Source organism: Diplotaxodon limnothrissa, linkage group LG10 (assembly GCF_057381915.1).
Source record: "Diplotaxodon limnothrissa isolate DT_005_m linkage group LG10, D_limnothrissa_male_GT1.1, whole genome shotgun sequence".
Lineage (NCBI taxonomy): Eukaryota > Metazoa > Chordata > Actinopteri > Cichliformes > Cichlidae > Diplotaxodon > Diplotaxodon limnothrissa.
Genome location: NC_140605.1, coordinates 21,538,024 through 21,559,340, shown reverse-complemented (window position 1 = coordinate 21,559,340; position 21,317 = coordinate 21,538,024). Strand labels below are relative to the sequence as shown.

General features: G+C 40.3%; 2 protein-coding genes across 2 annotated transcripts; one reads left to right on the top strand and one right to left on the bottom strand.

Annotated features, from left to right (window-relative positions):
• The first annotated feature begins 8,838 nt into the window (after positions 1–8,838).
• stc2b (stanniocalcin 2b) lies at positions 8,839–13,760 on the top strand. The gene is made up of 4 exons (XM_085363914.1): positions 8,839–8,974; positions 10,791–10,933; positions 12,967–13,178; positions 13,421–13,760. Exons 1-4 carry the CDS (start codon positions 8,839–8,841, stop codon positions 13,758–13,760), a joined length of 831 nt encoding a protein of 276 aa, XP_085220040.1.
• A 1,534-nt stretch (positions 13,761–15,294) lies between these two features.
• On the bottom strand, positions 15,295–20,380 carry bnip1b (BCL2 interacting protein 1b). The gene is made up of 6 exons (XM_085363912.1): positions 20,297–20,380; positions 18,806–18,898; positions 18,593–18,684; positions 18,240–18,347; positions 17,248–17,366; positions 15,295–17,150 (listed from the first exon to the last, which is right to left on the bottom strand). The coding sequence occupies exons 1-6, from the start codon at positions 20,378–20,380 to the stop codon at positions 16,954–16,956; spliced, it is 693 nt and encodes a 230-aa protein (XP_085220038.1). The 3' UTR covers positions 15,295–16,953.
• Positions 20,381–21,317: the final 937 nt, after the last annotated feature.

Below are 21,317 nucleotides of genomic sequence, written 5' to 3'. Positions count from 1 at the left end.
AAAGCAACAATACCTAAACCAAAAATATTATCATCAGAAGTGAGAAAGTGTCTGGACTATCTCCAGCTGTGTTGCATGTATTAAAGATAACTTCAGACACTGTCTGGTTGTCATGTCTGAGACAGGCTGTATAGTCAAACAGATAAAAGACAGCAGTCATGTTTCTAATATTACAAATCAACCAGAAAGATTATAAAGATAAAAGCTGTGAGACCCCACTAGAGAAAGGATGGCTTGTTATCATTACATGAAGTGATTTAGAAATAATATGTAAGCTTTCAGGGCAGCACTCACAGCTTTTTAAAACTGATTACCTGATGGTGAGCACACACAGGTATATAAACATACAGGTTAACTCTAAGAGGTTATAAAGAAGAGAGCTGTGCTGCTATTTTTACAGAACACAATTTATTCACATTTTTATATTTACAATCAGTTTATTTATAGAAACAAAATAAACATTACAAAACTAGAACAAAACTATCTTATGTACATAGGGCTGCTCGATTATGGCAAAAATGATAATCACGATTATTTTCACTGAAATTGAGATCTCAATTATTTGACGATATTTATTTAACAATGTATTGAATAATGACTTTAAAGATTGTCAAAAAATAATATAAAATAGTGTGCAAATACTGATAACAGTGCAAATGTTTGCAATATAAAAAATAAATGAAAAATGTAAACATCTATGTTTAGTGAACTTTGCAGTGTTGCTCTGTGGTGCAGCTACGACACCGTAGCAAAGTTTACACACTATGTCTGCTTGATCCACGTCTGACTCCGCGAACCCATAATGTTTCCACACCACTGAAGTTTGTTTTATCTCTCTTTTCAACCAACGGCAGTCACTCTCCTCTCCAAATAACTTCTGTTTAGCTTTCCGAGCTTCCCTCGGGTCCTCTTAATCAACGGTCCCCAACTCGCGGGCCTCGGACCGGCACCGGTCCGTGAGTTGTTTGGTACCGGGCCGCGAGAGTTGAGGCTCAGGTGTTTTCAGGGGTTTTATCGGTTTTCAGCGTTATTTTGTTATCGTTTTTATCGTTTACTCGGTTTTCCTTGGTCTTTTCACATGTGTTATGAATAAATCATCTTTTTTTTCGGTACTGGTACTAGTTTTATTTTGTTGTATTTATCCGCGACACCTTAAAGGCCGGTCCATGAAAATATTGTCGGGCATAAACTGCCAGGTCCGTGGCGCAAAAAAGGTTGGGGACCGCTGCTCTTAATTGTTGTGACACGTGTTCGAAATGCAGAGAGGTGCTCTCGATTTGCCACACGGAGCAGCGCGAGAGTAAAGCATGAGGGAGGGGCTAATAATCGGCTCAGTCTTTTTTAATGATCGTTGAAAGCCCAGATCGTAATCGAGATTAAAATTCGATTAATTGAGCAGCCCTATATGTACAATATCAACAGTTTCTCCCCTATTTCCTCTTTTCTTCCACCCATCTTTGTCTCTCTGCCTCGTAGAAAGGAGACTCCTGAATCTCCTTCCAGGTGCTCTTGGCTCGTGAGCCAAAGCCAACCAGCTGATCATCCTCAGAGGCTTCTGCAGCAACACTCACTCTGCTGGTCTTGCAGTTCAGAAGAGTCTTTATCTCTGTAAAGCTGAGGGCATACTGTACAAATGAATGCAAGCTCTCCTTGCCATGCCCTTCTTCCACAGAGGTCCCTGCAGCCTCTTCCTTCTGGAGATCTTTGATCAGGTACATGGTGTACCCGACATCCTTCCCCAGAAGCCACCGGAAAGATTTCCCTTTATACTTTCCAAACTGCAGAATGTACTCTCCCTGCACTTCCTTCATGTCAGACTCATCCCCTCCTCTCTGATAGATGACAGTCAGAGCATTCTGATGTACAGCATCCTCCCTCACAGGTGCAGACTTGTCCTGCAGTTTGGGGTCATTTTTAACAGGTCCTGGAGAAGGTATCCAAGTGGCCCCTTGCGGAACACCACAGAGATTTTCCCTGGATATGGCGCAACTTTCTTCTGCATCTTGATAAGCAGTGAAAAAATAAACAATTATATTAAACAAAATTGATTCCAAACACAAACAAAGACATTTCAGGTTATAATCTTGCTGCTGGGTTTACACAGCAGGATGCAGGAGAACAATAACGAGACTCAATTTGAAAGAACATTGACAACATTTGCGATAAAAGTGTTTTTTCCTCCAGGTATAACAAACTGTTCTGTCTGTAAATAAAAACCTTTCATGGTTGAATGATTATTGGCATATCTGCAAAATTTGTGGTAACTGCTTAGTAGTCATGGCACATAAGAATTGCTGGTAGATTAACAACATATATGTATTTAAGCTATCGTGTTTATTCATACACGAGTGGGCATTGCTCATGTTAGAGATATCAAAACAGACTTTCGCATTGATAAGGTGACTGACCATTACAACATGAAAGCAATACATTTTTTAAAGCAGGTTCAGTCATTTAGCATGTCATCTCATAACAAGACACTTATTGGTTATTTAATTGTACCACATTATAGTAATGTCAGTGTCACAGCAGTCGGAAACCTACAAAGTTTATTTACTGGCAAAACACGTCAATGAAACACGCAATTTATTTAAGGATCACGTTCATTCATTTTTTACCGTGCCACTTTACAACAGTAGATAAACTCCCACCGTCTTTAACTGAGCGATGGATGCTTCGTAAATGCAATCGCAACACGCCTGTTACCTGTAATATACACCTGTAAATGTATTCTGTTGGTTTACTCTTATTTCAAACGACGTTTCTTACCTTTGATCAATGAATGAGGAGCGTTGGGATGTGTTGCGAGCGTTGAGTTACTCGTTTTCTCTCCCGAAACGTAAAAGAGGAGATTTTTTAAAAGTGCCGCCGCATCTCAAACTCGCAACAGCGCCGGAAGACCGTAGTGGCCAAAAATATATTACATCCGTGGTGGTTTAGCACTACCATAGAGAATGAATGGGAAACGGTTTAGGCCGTTTAGCTAAAGGGTTCGATTCCCCGACGGGGAGGCAATATCTTTTTATTCTTAATGTTAAACGTCAGACTGTGACATCCTTGGGAACGTCCTCAACTGCTTAATGTTTCAGGTTTCCTTGAACAGACTCAGGAATTAAACAATATTCAAACACATGACAGTTACTGAACTTTTCTAAACCGTAGCTTCAAAACTCTCCCTGGACAGCGCTTTGAGTGCTCAGGTAGAATAGAAAAGTGCTATATAAGAACTAATCCACCTACCATTTATCGAAACTGTTTCCAATTCGTTCTCTTTGGGAGTCCTAAACCACTACGGATCTAATATATTTTTGTCCACTATAGTCTTCTGTGCACGGGCTGTCACCATTCCCAACATTTATACTGCTAATCGGTTGTGTTAATTGAAAATCGTTGCCAAAAAAAGCAGCAGTGTATGTGTGGTACATACATAAACCATGAATGGTTATTCTGTACTGGAAAAACACCATCAAAACTATAGGAGCAAAAATTGAAAAAGAACTCAAACATGTTTTTTTGTCATGTGCATCATCAGCATCCAAGTTTATGCAGCAGTGTCCCTTCCTCTGGGATTCTTGTGCTTACGGTTTTCATTGAAGAGAAGCCCCGTCACTCTGAAATCCTCGATGAACTCTGGCTTTAATCCTAGAGTCAGTCAGTCGGCTTAGTGTGTGAGTGTGTTTGTGTGTCACTGCGGCTAATATTATTGATTTTACTCCTTGTTTTCGGCAGGTGACTGATCCACATGCTTGCACCATGTGTATGTTTGCACTGTGTAAGATCCATTGGTCATCCTCCGCCATCCTCCTGTCTATCAATACAGTACTTGTGATACGTGTGATCATCTATAGATGTTCAACTGAATCATAAAAAAAAAAACATGTTTACTTATTGATATCTAGTAGAAATCAAAGCAAAAGAAGATAAACACGACAGAGATGTAGAGCTAACTGGAACATCTAACCTCACTTTAAGGTGTTTTGATGAAACAATAATGATTAAAAATAAAAGCTTTGGCTGAAAATATGACTTTATTGAATTATATTATGGCTACATTAGTGACATAAATTAAAAAAATGCAGTCATTGTGGTTTGGGACATTTAAAACCAGTTATGTCATCCCTGAAGTTGTCCAAGTTTTGTAACCTATTGTACAAAACACATACATAAACATCTTACATCTAGTAGTGAGTCTGATTTGTGTATGCAATGAGGCAGACATGTATCGTGTTTATCATGAGAGTGCAAGAACAAGAAGGCCCTGCATACATACTATTTGCACAGCGATGTGTGTGCACTGGTGTTGTTTTGAACATGCGAGTGTGCATGTTTGTTGTTGGCAGTGAAGGGTCATTGTGTGGGTGGTCACCACAAGTTGTGGGAGGCCGAATCAGCTTGAAAAGTAATGAAAATAGTCTTCAAATGTCCAAATATTACCCCGTGTGAGAGGATGTCTTCCTATACTGGGCCCCTGCATGAACACACACACACACGTTCTGTCCTTTTTTCCTTGACCTCCTGCTGCAACGCACACACAATGTTTCTCAGTCAGTCCTGCTGAAGGCCACTTGAATGCAGTGAAGATGAAGCTAAGCTGCCAGTAGTTGAGCAGTAGAGTGAGAGTAAGAGAGATGAGGTATTTGTTTAGCTCGTATGGAGACTGATGAAACTCCGAGTCAAAACATTTAACCACAACAAATAGAGTGCAAGATGAGAAAAACACGACATCGGAGGCTGGTCTTTATTCAAAATGTACCATCTGATTTTTTTTTTAGGAATTAAATTCATTGCTTAATATTTTAACAAGAAATATAAATTATGGCTCATAGCACAGACACACATGAGTGGGCGCGTACAGTTAGGTCTATAATTTTTTTCACAAAGACATTGGTCCGTTGGATATAGGGTTTAGGGAGAGAATGACTGCAAATGATTTTCAAACAACCTTTTAAAACAATCCAGTTATGTTTGTATGTCTGTACGATTACTTTTGAGCCTCTGGAATGGCTGACTGTGTAATAAAATATTCATAGTTCCTAAACAGTTAATGAAATACTTTTGTTAAACTGCTTAAATTAAAGTTGCAATTCCACGTGAAAGGCCAACGCAAAGTGGTGTACACGTGAGAAGTGGAATTAAAATCATACATGATTCCAAACATTTTTTACAAATAAATAACTGAAAAGTGGGGTGTGCGTAATTATTCAGCCCCCTGAGTCAATACTTTGTAGAACCACCTTTCGCTGCAATTCCAGCTGCCAGTCTTTTAGGGCATGTCTCTACCAGCTTTGCACATCTACAGACTGAAATCCTTGCCCATTCTTCTTTGCAAATAAGCTCCAGCTCAGTCAGATTAGATGGACAGCATTTGTGAACAGCAGTTTTCAGATCTTGCCACAGATTCTCGATTGGATTTAGATCTGGACTTTGACTGGGCCATTCTAACACATGGATATGTTTTGTTTTAAACCATTCCATTGTTGCCCTGGCTTTATGTTTAGGATCGTTGTCCTGCTGGAAGGTGAACCTCCGCCCCAGTCTCAAGTCTTTTGCAGACTCCAAGAGGTTTTCTTCCAAGATTCCCTGTATTTGGCTCCATCTTCCCATCAACTCTGACCAGCTTCCCTGTCCCTGCTGAAGAGAAGCACCCCCAGAGCATGATGCTGCCACCACCATATTTGACAGTGGGGATGGTGTGTTCAGAGTGATGTGCAGTGTTAGTTTTCCACCACACATAGCGTTTTGCATTTTGTTTTCATCTGACCAGAGCACCTTCGTCCACATTTTTGCTGTGTCCCCCACATGGCTTGTGGCAAACTGCAAATGGGACTTTATTGTTTTCTGTTAACTGCTTTCTTCTTGCCACTCTTCCATAAAGGCCAACTTTGTGCAGTGCACAACTAATAGTTGTCCTATGGACAGATTCCCCCACCTGAGCTGTAGATCTCTGCAGCTCGTTCAGAGTCACCATGGGCCTCTTGGCTGCATTTCTGATCAGCGCTCTCCTCGTTCGGCCTGTGAGTTTAGGTGGACGGCCTTGTCTTGGTAGGTTTACAGTTGTACCATACTCCTTCCATTTCTGAATGATCGCTTGAACAGTGCTCCGTGGGATGTTCAAGGCTTGGGAAATCTTTTTGTAGCCTAAGCCTGCTTTGAATTTCTCAATAACTTTATCCCTGACCTGTCTGGTGTGTTCTTTGGACTTCATGGTGTTCATATTCTCTTAGACAACCTCTGAGGCCGTCACAGAGCAGCTGTATTTGTACTGACATTAGATTACACACAGGTGCACTCTATTTAGTCATTAGCACTCATCAGGCAATGTCTATGTTCAACTGACTGCACTCAGACCAAAGGGGGCTGAATAATTACGCACACCCCACTTTTCAGTTATTTATTTGTAAAAAATGTTCGGAATCATGTATGATTTTCGTTCCACTTCTCACGTGTACACCGCTTTGTGTTGGTCTTTCACGTGGAATTCCAATAAAATTGATTCATGTTTGTGGCTGTAATGTGACAAAATGTGGAAAAGTTCAAGGGGGCCGAATACTTTCGCAAGCCACTGTAAATAAAAACTACAATCATTTCCTTTGTCCAACAAATTTTAGACCAAATTGCATCCACACAGGACTGCACAGGTTCTCCTTGATTTCCTGATATCCACCCATATCCATTTTTATATTGTAGTATTAATCTTTACTACAATTATTGCGAATCTATTTAGCCACGATGATTTTGTAGGAAAAAAATCTGTCCTGACAGCTGAAAGTTTTTGCAAAAATATATGTAAAAGGAGAGAGCTGTACACATTCTTAAACATGCATATGCAAAGGTGCCACTGCAGTTACTCTGACTGGTTCACGTCTGTTAACTCTGCAGGTTCGTGTGCAGCTAAAACTCACTTCTTTAAATTGTATCAAGGCTTAAAAGTAAGGGCATGACTGCTGTGAATGACAGGCTATTCATGTATGTATTCAGCTTTTCAGGTTTTCTGTTACACGTTGGGGTTTTTTTGGCTTCTCCTCCACCTTCCTGCTCAAATAACACGAGCTTATGGTTACTGTTGGTATAAAGTGTTAAAGGGGGTCTGGCTATATTGAATGATTTTACATGATATGAGCACTGGCGCTATTTTCTAACTGATATCAGATAGTGCTGGTGGATTTATTTCTCTTTAACTCTTTCCCCAATGTCAAAATGACATTTGACGACCTTGCCTGTTCTCTTAATGTAAAGTCTAGACACCTTAGTTTATCTCAATAAAGTTGTGGTTTGACCTCAAGTTGAATATTTGGTGGGTTTTTCCAAGGGTGACTGCATAGGCAGAGACCGCCCTCACTAACCTCTGATGCAAACCCAGTTATTTTGTTCCCTAAGTTTCAAAAGTTGCTTCTTCTAGGCTGACAGGTGTTAAAAAGTTGAAGTTGTTCTTTAATAGTTGATTAAACATTAGTTGAGTCTCTGCTGACCCAATTTTGATTGGCCAGTTGTTCACGGGAAGCAAACAAAAAACTTGATAATAGGTGGCAACAACACTTGAATGTGTAACTAAGTCTCACACAGATAAATATCTAAGTATTCTCAAATTAATCATTAAGTATTGCCTCCAGCTCCAGTAGTGTCTTTGGTGACATTAGGGTGAAATAATATGGAGCGATTACTGGAAGGTGGTCTGATATTCCTAACATGCACAAACTGTGCAGGTTATAGGTTTAGTATATCAAAGATGTGAAGGAGAATTAACTATAGCTACTATATTTTACTTTAGATCAGTTTTGACTTGAAGTCTTGGGAATGTAAATGGAGGCTATGCAATAGCTCTTTTGTGCACATCTATATTTTCACTTTCTATTAAAAGAACTTCTAAAACTGTTACTTTAGAAGTTATTGCAGTGCACTGGTACTTCTACTTCTGTTTGCTCATTTTCTTTGGTTGTCAGTAAAGATGTAGCCATAGATCAACACATCACAATGTGGGACAATGTCTCAAAAAGCGGAGTGGGCTGCTGTGCAGTCTCAGCAGCAGTCCTCATGGACAACGGGTCATACTACCTGCGCTGCTTCTTAGTGCCTTTTGAGAGATCTATAAAAGATTAAGTATTTCGCGTGTGAAAGTGTTCCTGGATGTTTAGTATAAAAATGCTGCGTGTTTACGCAGAAGTTGTTTCACGCTAATATGATGTAGGAAAACTGTAGGATTTCCTCACAGTTGGAAAAACGCGGTGCTCTTTCAATGTGCTGCAGCCCGGGCGCGTCTGACACGTTCCTCATTGCACGCCTCTGCGCCTCGCCAAGAAAGCAGCTGCAAGCCGTCAAACACACCCCCGCAGACTCTGGAGGAACAAGCGGCCTCTATAAGAACATTTTCACTTCTGGGGAGAGCTGATGGGAATGGGATTCACTTTCTTTTGTGTGTTCGCTCAACGTGATCCTTCCCATTTCTGCCTGATCCCATTTCTGTCCTCCGTGGGTCCTTCTTCGTGTGTTTTTTTTTAAACCAAGAAACCAAAAAAAACCCCGAAATCACTACTTGTCTCTTTTTGTTTTCAAATTCATGGATCTTCTGCTGGGGTGAGGGGGTGGAGGTTCCTCTTTTACTCTCATCAATGATAAACCTTCAGCTGCGCAAGTGCTGCGCGGTCACGGCGCTAGGCTGTGATTGGTGGAGACCCAAGCTCCAGCCTTCGTGAACGCGCCGGTCTCCTGCGGCTCTACATATATATAGCCTCGATCTCCTCGTCACAGAGTAAAGTTATTCAAAGGCTTCGAGCTCTAGCTGCGCGAACTTCTACCAAGAGAAGAAAAGAGCACCGCACATACGCTGACTCGACCTCAGTGATGCCGGTGAACGCGTCCGCTGTCTCCACTGTGTTTTTTCTGCTGCTGGTGTGTCATGTGCTGACCAACGACCAGCATGATGTTCTGGAGCAAGAAGTGAGCCAGATGAGAAGGCGCCTCTCTTTGCAGAGCACAGGTGAGCCGCCACGTGCAAGTTTTCACAGGTCGTGTAACGGTCGCATTTAAGCGTCGGAAACTGCATTTTGAAGAAAACTTTACATGCCCGAGGCCCTTGTTGGCCCTAAAAAAAGAGCTTGAGGGGTGCTACTTTTTTCTCCCCCTTATTGCGCATTTAATCTCATTGTAAGACAACCTGTTGGCCGTGCGCGCCTCTCTAACCTCCTGTGCTGTTGGTGACTGTAATTCAATGCGCGACTCCGGTGGTTCGACCCTGTCCATGCACATTCCCTCTGTATCCCTTTCCCGGTGTTCTGAAAAACATCCTACTTTGGCAACACGTCCTACCGTAAGTAGTTTATGCACATTTCTGCTGTCATAGTAATTCCAGCACAAAGTTAAGTTAGTATGACGGTTTGCCACTTAACTTTGCCCATCAGAGTATGCTTGTAGCTCATATTCATAAAGCCAAGACGGCTTGCCACTTAACTTTACCCGTTAAAGTATGCTTCTAGCTAGGATTGGGCGATATATCGAGTTTTTTAAAAATATATCGATATATTTTTATACGAGATAAGCTGTGTGACTATATCGTTTATATAGATAGACTGTTACGTTATAATTATATTCATGGAACTGCAAGTTTGTCTCGCTTTTCTCTCTACGTGTTACTCGGCCTCTCCTTCACTAACACAACTCCCCCTCCCCCATCGCTTCACCTGCAGCTAACGACAAGATGGACGCGGCAGCTATCAAAGAGGCGCTGGTCTGTAAAAAGAGAACATTTGGAGATTACTATTTTAGTGCTGCAGCGTTACACTCGTTAAAATGAGGTTAACGCCATAACTGTATTAACGCGACAAGTCTCCGTTAACGAGTTACCGCGGATCGCCCCGTGCGTGGGGCTGCACGGCGTCAACGCGTTAGCGTTGCGGTTAGCGGTTACCTCGTTAACGTGTTGACGCCGTGCAACTAGCACTAGTATTTTCACCATTTACAACAGCGCCATAAAGTGCAAAATGAAGAGTGTGTGAAACTGTGCTGTCTCCTGGCCCGAAACAAACTACCTTACATAACTCGTATACTGTATTTTCCGGACTCTAACCTTTCACTAAAATACTTTCATTTTCTCAAAAATCGACAGTGTGCCTTATGTATGAATTCTGGTTGTGCTTTTGTGTCTAATCTGTAAGGAAAGCTGATCAAAAAGTACTATCTAACATTTAAATGTCTAAATCCTCATATTTACATTCTGTACACTTACAAATAGGTTTCTGATAGTTGAGGGGCTCGATCCAAACATGATACTGTCGATACCAACGTGGATCCATATTAGCTCGACAGGATCGATACTTTGTTTCTATCTTAAGTTCAGTATGTAGCCCAGTGAATTGTTTTAATACATTTTTATTTGTTTTGGAAATGGAAAAATGTATACCTCTCCAAAAACATGAGTGTCAAAATGTATGAAAAGCTGAAAGGTGTGCTTTGTTTGTTAATTAATTATTGTGGGAAATAAACAAACACAGTAATTTAGCGGTCATTAAAATGTGATCAGAATTTGCAAATGGATGATGATTCATCTACTAAATCATGACACTCCTCTCCCCTACATAAGCTGCCTGTTTAAGTTAAAAGTATTATTATTACTGGCCCTGCATTTCCTTTGTGTTGGATGGATATGAAAATTTGCAGTATGGCACAATACTAATTTCTGAAAAGTGAAGGCCAAAGGTCTGAGGCTTGACAGTGGATGTGTATTGTTTTTAATATTATATTATTTGGCACATACATTCACCTGGAAAGTTAATGCTGATCTCTACTGTGTCTCGTAGCGGAGCTCCAGAGTTGCCTGTTGAGTTCAGCTGATGTTGGCTGTGGGATGTTTCAGTGTTTGAGCAACAACTCCTGTGAAATCCGAGGGCTGGACCACATATGTCTTACTCTGCTGCACAACGCTGGACACTACGACTTGCAGGTGAGGATAAGCCAGTGTGTCTCACATTCATTCACACTCAAAATAAACTCATTAAGTCAGTTGTGTCGTTACGCCTGTGGGGCACTGACAGGCTGAGGGGAAGTTCAGAAGTTGCCTGGGCAGGGTTGGAGAAGGCATATCTGGATGCGTGTTTTTATTTCATTTAATCCCTTCCATCATTGCGGTCATTTGTGAGGAATGCTTGTTGTATAAGAAGCAGTGTATCGTTATGCATGGCAGCACAGTTACAGCACAGCGTGAGAGGGGAAGTGAAAGGAGAGAACAGGAACATCCTGTCCACATTACTAGAATAGAAATGTATGCGAAAATGATGCAGGCCTAATGTGTCCCCAGTTTGAGCAGAAACAGAAGATGTTCTTTGAAGATCTCTGAGTGAATGTACCTGATACAGATGGTCGTGGATTAAAGGATAAAGTGTTGCAGGAAACTTCTTCAGGGCTTCATGTTTCATAACATGATAAAGATGATCACCCAGAAGAATTTTGTAGAGATTTGCAGATCCCCTAAGACCCAATACGTGCCAGCAAAAAGCCCCCCGCAGCATTACAGAGCCACCGGATCCCCTCAATGTAGGGGTTGAGCATTTAGGCCTTTACCATTCTCTTAGTGTGCACCACTTATTGCTGGGGCACTTGTTGAGGGTATAGATGACAATCTGAAATTTGTTTAGGTCGGCACCACAGGTTCGTGTTTTTGTTTTTTTTTCTGTTTTCTTCACTGCTTAACTCGCAGATTCAAATTTGTCTTTGTACATGCACAGCCAGTTGAGCAGTTGGCCAAATACACTGACGATTGGGCGAGTTCACCAGCTGTCATGAAGATCTATGTAGAGCATCCACAGAGGTCAAACGGTTTTTGTGCCAGGCTGTCAACATGTTGTGGTTTGGGTTTGGTTTTGTGGTTTGTTTTCTCTCGCTCTCTACTGTAAAAGTGGATGAGGATAGTCTGGCTTTCAGAGCCTACCCCAAGCGTCTGTTAGAACTTCCAACAGTGTACAGAATGTAATTTAGGAAAAATATTCCTTTTAAAGTATACAAAAATGAAGTGAAATGCATTACAAGATATTTAGTTTACATACTCAAAAAGGAGTGTGAAGAAGTGGACATTTATTTAACCTCACCCCTTCTCTGTAAGTCATAAGTTATTTTTCAATACAGTTCTATTTACATGGTACCAAATAACAAAGACGGTTGCCTTGAGGCACTTTATATTGTGAGGTAAAGATCATACAGCAAAAACTAATGTTTTTCACAGAGCATTTGGTTTTCTGGTCTCTGGACACCACAGGTTTCAAATCATTCAAGTGCAGATTTTAGCTTTAATTCAAGGGATTTAACAAAAGTATTGCAATAGCTGTAGCGTTAGCAATTCAGCACAAGAGTTCTTCAATGCAAAGAAATGGGATATTCTTCAAGTCAGCAGGTTTTCAGCCTCTGAAGATAAAACTGAAATTAAAGAGAGCCACAAACGAGCTTAAACTGAAGGTGGCTTCAGTATAGGACTGACGTACCATCTGAAGGGAGGAAATGCAGCATCTGGTGATGTCTGATGGTTCTAGACGTCACACAGTCGGTGACTACAAACCATTTTAATCCAACTACTTAAAAAAAAAAAAAAAAAAAAATTCCTTATTTTAAAATTGTTACTTTTCAGCCTCTAAAAATCAAGGACTGTGTATAAAAATGGTTTTATTTCCTAAACAGTACTTCAGGTAAACCCCTTGATTTAAGGCTGTCACAAATTGTTTTTGTTTGCGTAGCACTTTCATAGAACTTAGACCAACTCAAAGTACTTTATAGATGACTGAAAAGATGATAAATCAAACATGGACATAAATAATAAATCAATAATAGAATAAAAAACTAAATAAAAGTCTTTGAATCTGATAGAAAAGACTATTGGAAATAAAAACATGGTTGCAATAAAACATTATGTGGGGGGGGGGGGAAATCGTGTGTATGTATATAGGTTTCCCTGTAATCGTCCACTCACTGTTCTCCTTTTTCTCGCAGGGCAAAGCATTTGTGAAGGACACGTTGCGGTGCCTGGCATTGGGGCTGCGGCAGCGTTTCAGCTGCATCAGCCGGCGGTGTTCGGCGATAAAGGAGATGGTGTGCGTGCTTCAGAGGGAGTGCTACACCAAACACCAGCTCTGCCTGGCACTGCGGGATCACATGGACACCGTGGAAAACCTGGTGCAGTTTCACCTAATGTTTCCCCCTGGGTGAGAAACACAAACTCACACAAATTAACTACTAACAGCCACAATTTTATTGTTTTGATAGATATGTGTACAAATAAATGCATTCAAAATTATGTCATTAATTGCTCAAATGGAAAAATGAATAAAACTGGGACATTCTATTGTTTTTGGCACTTCCTGTAAGTGACATTTTTTCTAAATGTACATTTGGACAAAACAGCCAAGTATTTATTGATGACAGTGATGTATTCGCATCCTGCCAGGCCATACGTGGAGCTGACGAACTTCCTGCTGAAGTGCGGAGAGGAGGTCAAGACGTGGGTCGGACGCCGTTTGCGTGAACAATGCGAGCAGTACTGGGGGTCGCTTTGCAGCAGCCTTGCCGGAAACTGCCCCCTCTGCCAATCCGATACCCTCAACCAAAGCACTTCCCCACCCATCAGTGCACCATGGCCTATCGCTGCTGGGGGACCCCTGCAGCAACAAACAGAGGCTAAACCAGAGGATGGGCCCAGGCTCAGTCATATAGACAACACAACTGAACCAGATTCAGTTGTGTCTGAGAAATCCAGTGTCACTCCTCTACAGACAGATGGAAACTGAGTACACAATTCTATAATACTAGCAGTAGTGGCTAAAAGTATTCAGTGTAGTAATGCATCATAACTTATTCAATCTGCTGGGCATTTGTGCTCCATTAAGGATGGAAGAACAATTATCTACCTCACTTCAATCTCACAGACCACTGCAGCTCAGCATCAGACGTACACACACACGGAATCAGTAGGTCAAGTGTAGCTCATGGCTCAAAGTCAGTATCCTGTTTACAAGCCCAGTTCCAAAAAAGTTGTGACGCTGTGTAAAATCTAAATACCATTAGAATGCATTATATTTTATTCAGTATTGAACATAGAAAACCTACCAAGTGTTTAAACTGGGACACTTTACTGTTTCATGAAAAACATTTGCTCAATTTGAACTTTTACACAGCATCACAACATTTTAGGAACAGAGTTATGAATCTGCTTTTGTATTTATGGAGAAAGTCATATTGTGTACCATGGAGAAACAGATGAGGCGCAGTGTGCAGAAAGGAAAGCACTCATAGGTCAATATGTGTTAGAAATGTATTTTTAATGTTCACTTGTTCACATTTCATACAGACCTCTGGTGTCAAATGTTGTGGGTTTTTTTTTTTTCTCCAATGGATCACAAACTCTGAACAGTTATTTGAATTTTATTAAAATAAAGTGATACTGATGAACAAACAGAAGTGTGTTATTTTAAATTAGTCCTATCCTGTTGAACAAGTCTTTTAACAGCACTGCAGTTCAAACTGATATTTTGAGTTTTAAGACATCTGCTGGTGCTTGAGACTTTTAAATGAACTCTAACCCACGGGGCTTTTGTTCAACATTCACAATCTGACACCTTTCAGGGCAACAATCATTCACTGGATTACTGGTTCAGTAGTTTGGAAGGAAGGCATGAGGTTAAAAAAAATGTACACTAAATACACTCCTGAGCACATTCACACTTTATAACAAAAGTAAACAAAAACAAAGGTTGGTGCATTTTGCAACTAGGGCTGCCACAAACGATTATTTTGATAGTCGACTAGTCACCGATTATTTTTGCGATTAGTCGACTAATCAGATCATCATCCATTAGACGTAAAACTACAGCTTATTGCAGCATCTGCTCTTATATAACTATCATTAGCTTACAGCTTTAAGTGTTTAAGGTCTGTGCTAACTAAAAATAAAGACAGTTTATTAAATTTTAATGAAATTTGCAGATTGTTTTGGTGAAGTTTAATAAACTCCTTGCTATCTAAAATATAACAGGACACTGGAGTATATTCTGGAGCATCTCACACTTCTGATAATCAGCTGTCTGACGTTTATTCAGCTGTGTAAAAACTAACTTTAATCTCAGACAAACTGATTTACTCAGGAACAAATAAAATACTAAAAAAAAAAGCCAAACAATAACATTTTAAGTTATCTAAGTGACTCATATATATTTAACCTGAGTAGCGAAAGACGGCGGTGGGTTTGAAAACGATTTGCGGGGAGTCCGGTGTTCTCACGGCGCTAGTGAGCCTAGCCCCCGGCTCGCTAACGAGCTAGTGGGTAACAGATGTCTCCGAAAACGTCGGAGCGCTTTTGAAAATATGTGGTGTCCTGATAAACTGAGCAGATATTTGAGGTTTACACAGCTACATTCTCGCCTGAAAATATGTTAAACGTTTATTTTGTGACCCAGAAAGAATAATAAGAGTAACATTAAAACTAACTAGCTGCCGCCATTGTTGGAAACTGCGCTGGGCCGCGCTATGAATTCTGGGACACAGCTGCTTCTTCTTCTTCTTCTTCGGGGTTTAACGGTAGCTGACATCCTTGTACATGCAATGCTGCCATCTTCTGTTTCAGTCCGTTATTACACTCTTAAATCCTGCCACTTATTCCTGCGTCTTTTGTGATCTTACAAAGTTTCAAACGACGCGTCGACTATTAAATCAGTCGTCGACGATTTTGATAGTCGACGTAATCGTGACTAGTCGACAAATCGTGGCAGCCCTATTTGCAACCATGACCCTGACTAGTTCTGAATTAAAGGTACTGGACACTAGGAGGGCAACCCGCTTTGGGGTTGTGTTTTTTTTTTGTTTGTTTTTTTTTTTCTCTTAAGCTGTAGAATTAAAGGCTGGTTAAGTCAGAAGATACTACTACAGCTCAGAAACCAACCATGACTCAACAGGAGTAGATGGAGTCCTACAATGTTGCTCACTTTTCTGTCCCCCTCTTTTCTTCCCATCTCTGTGTAAAAGTGAAGCTCCAGCTGAATTCAAATAAGGTTGCCCTCTGCTTGGAGGACGTGAATATTTTGCATAAGCTGAAACATTTTATCACGCAGATCACCTCTTTGGATGGATTTTGTTTATTTGCAGCAATCGAGGCTTAAAACAAGCCTCCAGTGGTCCCTTGCTTTAGTCTCTAACTCCCAACCTTTCAACATGACTGACATGAGGGCAGAATCACAGACTACCTTTTCTTCCTTTTACGCTGGACTGAAGGGGTACAAAGAGATATTACATGAGCATACAGGCTGCTGATCTTTAGATGCTGTCTTATTGCATTGTGAAACCTACAGTGTGCTTTAAGGTATCAACATTTCAAAAACTGCACACAATTTGGCAAATATGAGCATCTGAACCTTTAAGCTCTCTGTATTTACTTCAATTTAATGTAAATTTCAATGTAAACACATGAATTTCCTCAAGTTCAGGCTTTCTGAAAAAGACCCATCATCCAGAATGATAGAAATGGTCACATTAGGATAACAGAGTCCTTACTGTAACACCAGGGAGGCAGTGTGAGGCATCAAGGAAAAGGCTAAAAAGCAGCAGATCCCTTCTTCAACTGTGACCATTTGCAACATGCGTTCAAACTTTTGACAATACATTGTATAACCATATCTACTCGAGGCAGGCTGTGGCTTCTTAATGTTTTCTATGAAACTCTGGATGTCAGTTTTACTCACTTTGCTCCTTTCACTGCTGAAGTGGATCTTGAGCTTCAGATATTTTCCAACCCTTCATATTGCATATTATATGTAAGAAGTAACACGTTCCCACTTCACGCCGCCTCTGTGTGCTACAGTCCAGTTTCAGTGCTGCTTCTAAGAGTCCATGTGGTTCATGCTTCTACTTCATACCTCCTACAATTCACTGTGTTAACTCCTTCCAAGCCAGTCCCCACGTCCTTGAGGAAAAACAGACCCAGGCGGCCGACTAAATGAAGGGGAAGAGACGTTTCTTGAGGATGTAGAGGACAGTGGCAAAGAAGAGGGCTAGTGCAAGGAAGATGAGCAGCTTGTCTGTCAGCTCCCGCCGGTTGTACTTCAGGATGAGCTTCCTGCCCAGGTGAATGGTTCCTGTCATGCTTTTAAACTCCTCGTTGGTTTCCTGCACCGTCCTGGATGAGGTGGCTGAATAAGGAGGACGAAGAATTAAAGGCATTAAGGGTTTAGGAGGATCGGTTAGGAAATGTGGACAGGAGACTGAAACATAAAATTAGATTTTTACCTAGAGTGCCAATGGTGTCCTCACTCTGCTTCACCTGTTCAGACATCATCCTGCTGATAGACATCAGACTCTCTGTGATGTTGCTGCTGGTTTCCACTAAATTTTCCTTGGTTGCTTTCCTGAGACAAAAACACACACACAGAACAGAGCAGGTGAAGTACTGCAGATGGGTTCTGACATGCCTAATTTATTATTAGATTATATTAAAGTGATTTATTGGAGACTAGAAGGAATCTTTTTCTCATTAAGTAGTTTAGAACCTTGTGTTTCTACCACCAGTGCAACTAGCCACTCTATTTTTATATTCATTTATCTTTTTTGGTTCATTTGTGCCAGTTTTTAATCAATTTTTTTAAATCACAAATTACCAAAAGCAACAATTAAAAAAATCTTATTTAATAATCGTTCATGAAAGCATTTTAAACCACAGACATTAGACAAAAGATAGTTTTACAGATGTTAACAAGTGTATCTGTATTTCAGTGTACAGCAGATTAGCTGTTGTTTTGACATAGTTGTCATACTGCGATTCATCTGATAACACTCCATAAACATAAACACACATCTGTGTAAAACAGAAATATTATTGGTGGCCTGGGCTTAAAAACAGAAAGAAAACAGTGTAATGGTAATAACTACAGGAAGTAGAGGATAGAAGTTACTGACAGAAACTATGGTATCAGTTTGAAAATCCTAAGCAGCCTTGTTCTCAAGGTGTGTACGATGCCTCTGCCCGGCAGGGTAACGATAATACCCCATCAGCCTTTTACAGCTAAACAGAAACCAGGTAAATTAATACAGGTGACATTAATTTCCTCCTGTTTGGCTGCAGGTATACAAAAATCACTGATCAAAGTTCAGACTGCATATCAGCAGCTCTAACCAGGTGTAGAAGTACGGGAATCTACATAACGCAAACAAACTCGGGGTACACTGAACTGTCTTCGTAGTACAGTGCTCTGTAGCAGAGCCTTGGCAGAAACTATATTTACCTCTGTCTGGTGTTGTGGTTTTCCTCACCATGCAGCAGTTCGTCCTTCTCCATGTTGTCTATGGCAAGTTTACAAGCCAGGTTAGCTTTTCTCCACGCTGTCTGGTTGCTGACAAGACAGACAAGAAAAAGCAAACAATTTTGAGACTGAAAGTTTTTGTTTTAGATTTTTTTTCCATCTTAAGTGCTCGCTTGTGTCTGCATTTCCAGTTTACATTATCATCGCAACAAAACAGAAACCAACAACATGTTCACTGGGACACGAGGCAAGTGATTCAAGGGGAAAATAAAATGACTGGTGCTGCACAGGCTTATTTTTTTTAGATGTGTCTGTGTGCGTCTGCGTCTAAACACCTCAGCATCTGCTTCCATTGGCTCTCGGTCTCTGTTTGGATGGCCACTCTGTCTGACTCTTTGTCCTGCTCTTTGGCCATCTGCTCCAGATCCTGGAAGAAACAAAAAAACAACAACATCATGGCATCACATGACACAGATCCAATATTAAGCAAAAAAAAAAAAAAACCCTGTCAGATGCAGCACCGTGTGGATGTGTAGCTGAGGCCTGACCTGAATTCTGAGCCTCAGCTTGTTGAATTTCTCTTTGACCTGAGCATTGAGCTCCACAAGAGCAGACTGAGGTCCTGGACAATCCCTGATGTCCTACAGACAACACACACACATTGAGTTAAATATAATGTATTAGTTATATTTTATAATTATATCACATCGAGTAAGACATACATCATGTGAATTCATAAATGCACAAATCTTTGTGTGAGCAAAGGAGCTTGTGCTTTAGGAGTATGAGACATCTGGTCCATTGTTATAAAGTGTTTTGTCATTGTACATAGTGTACTGAGAGCTTGGCAGCAAGTCAGACTCATTCCCTGTGAATCCTGGACTCCACCAGCTCTGCCCCTTTATCATTGATTCTGTTCACAAGTTTTTTTGGAAGACAGTTTCTATGTGCAGCCAAGAGGTGGAGGCAGTCAAATTCAGTGGACTCAGGATCTCATCTCTGCTTTTTGCTGATGTGGTTCTGGTGGTTGAATCGAGCAATGACCTCCAGCTTGCAGTGGAGCAGTTTGCAGCAGAGTGTGAGGTGGCTGAGAAATGGTGTGTCCACCACTACACATGAGCTGCTGCCCCCAAGTGGTGGAGTTCAAAGCAACTCGGGGTCTTGAGAGGGAAAGGGGAAGTAGGGGATGTGGCACTGTAATTGCCTGCTGTGGTGAAAAGAGATTTAGTGGTTGTTCTACATTCTGGCCCTCACCAATGGACATCAGCTGTCAGTGATGATCTGGCCAAGAGGACAGCAGAAATCTATACAAATATAACAGCTGTATAAAGATACTTTAAATGGCCAAAAGGACTTGATTGATTGCAATGTAATGTAGAACCATAAAAATACTTGCAAAATATGTCATTTTTTATTACTTTATATATGAAATCCATTTTTAAATCCTGTTGACTAGAGCTATTTAGCAATATAACCAAAGACATTAGACAAAGAAACACTGGCGGTCACTTTTTGATAGGGCAGGTGTCTCTCAGCTTACAGCCGTTCCACCATCTGGCTCAGGATATACAATATAAATTTTAGCACATTTTTCTCCATTAAAAAAAAAAAACTTAATATATTTTTTTATATTCATATTATTTACATTTTCTAAAACAATTTGTTTTAACTTATTTTAATTTCCCTTACTAATTAGGATATCACGAACGCAGAACTAAACAAAGAGTGCGTCGTAAATATTTTTTTAAATAACATCTGATAATAAATGATCATTTTCTTCTCTCGGTTATTTGAATAATTAGAGATTTATTACTCAAAAGTATTATAACTGTCTCAGGAATGATTTTTTGCCTAATTAAAATAAACAAAATCAAGAATGTTTTGTGTCTTTTGACTGTCGGAAAGTTAACGTTAGCTTCTTCTTAGCTCAACTTGAAGACCTGTTGTGCGCATGTTCAGCCAGCTCTCCAGAGTTACCAACGGTTCAGAAATGGCTCAGGATGAAAGGACAAACAAGGCGCTCGTTCTTCATTCCTTACCTGAATGAGAGCTTTAATTTCCAGATCATATTTGATAATTTCTTGTGCGCAAATTCGGACGTGAACATCCGCAGAAGACGCCATTGTTGTTTTTGTATGGCAAGCTGGAGGTCCAAAAGAGGTAAAGACGAAGGACCAACGGTAGTCGGATGTTAATTATCCGTGGAATAAATAAATATGTTACTTAAAATGGAACAAAAAAAAATACTTAAATAGGATTTTATAATTCCTTTAAAAAAAAGTGCAGTTACTTATCATTCTGCAGCTTCCACTATAATTTTGTCCTTACTTATTGGACAGACAGGATCCACACTGAAATTTAAATGTGTTTTCAAATGTTTAAACATCATATAAAACAGAACCACTAAATAATTTTAAGTTTGTAATATATAAACTATACTTAGAGAGTCAAAAGTGGCATTTTTAACTAAAAAAAACTACTAAAATTAATTCAGCCTCGGCTGTTACTAATATACTCTTTTTTTTTTTATTAACATCATGGATAGAGCCTGTACTATTACTTTTCTACTAAGTGTTAGTATTAACAGTACGTACTGAAAAGGGGGGTCTTGTGTCATTTTTACACCAGCTAATTTTGTGGAAATCCTGTAAAGGAAAAAGGAGGCCCATGTCTGATCCGTGTTCCCAGCAGTAACCCTGTCAAGATAATAGACACAAAGACACAGACAGAAATTTCTCCCTTTTTCTGATAGACTTTGTGCTTTGTCTAAACAGCAGCAAACCAGCAAAATATGTACAATACAAGAGTGGAAGAGCTATTTTAATGTGGTCTTTTTCCATACTGTTATATACAAAAGACAATAAAACCATGAATAGAACTTAATCATAAGCACTTCCTGTTTAGATGCAGCCCTTTTCTGAATGTGTCCAAACCTAATAAACACATCAGTGAGCCACATTGTTGCTTTGGGAAACATTTTCTTTCATTATGAAAAGGTTGGGAGGGGGAGAGACGCCATCCCACACACCACTGCGGTGTACATGTAGGGCATCAAATTAT

What these genes read in the sequence shown, in the direction of transcription:
- stc2b (XM_085363914.1), top strand. Translation starts at nt 8,839, where the DNA reads ATGCCGGTGAACGCGTCCGCTGTCTCCACTGTGTTTTTTCTGCTGCTG. An exon ending in CCTCTCTTTGCAGAGCACAG is followed by an intron (nt 8,975 to 10,790) that starts GTGAGCCGCCAC and finishes TGTGTCTCGTAG; the next exon opens with CGGAGCTCCAGAGTTGCCTG. An exon ending in CTGGACACTACGACTTGCAG is followed by an intron (nt 10,934 to 12,966) that starts GTGAGGATAAGC and finishes TTTTTCTCGCAG; the next exon opens with GGCAAAGCATTTGTGAAGGA.
- bnip1b (XM_085363912.1), bottom strand. Translation starts at nt 20,380, where the DNA reads ATGGCGTCTTCTGCGGATGTTCACGTCCGAATTTGCGCACAAGAAATT. An exon ending in AAATTAAAGCTCTCATTCAG is followed by an intron (nt 18,899 to 20,296) that starts GTAAGGAATGAA and finishes TGTTGTCTGTAG; the next exon opens with GACATCAGGGATTGTCCAGG. An exon ending in GGACACCATTGGCACTCTAG is followed by an intron (nt 17,151 to 17,247) that starts GTAAAAATCTAA and finishes CTCCTTATTCAG; the next exon opens with CCACCTCATCCAGGACGGTG.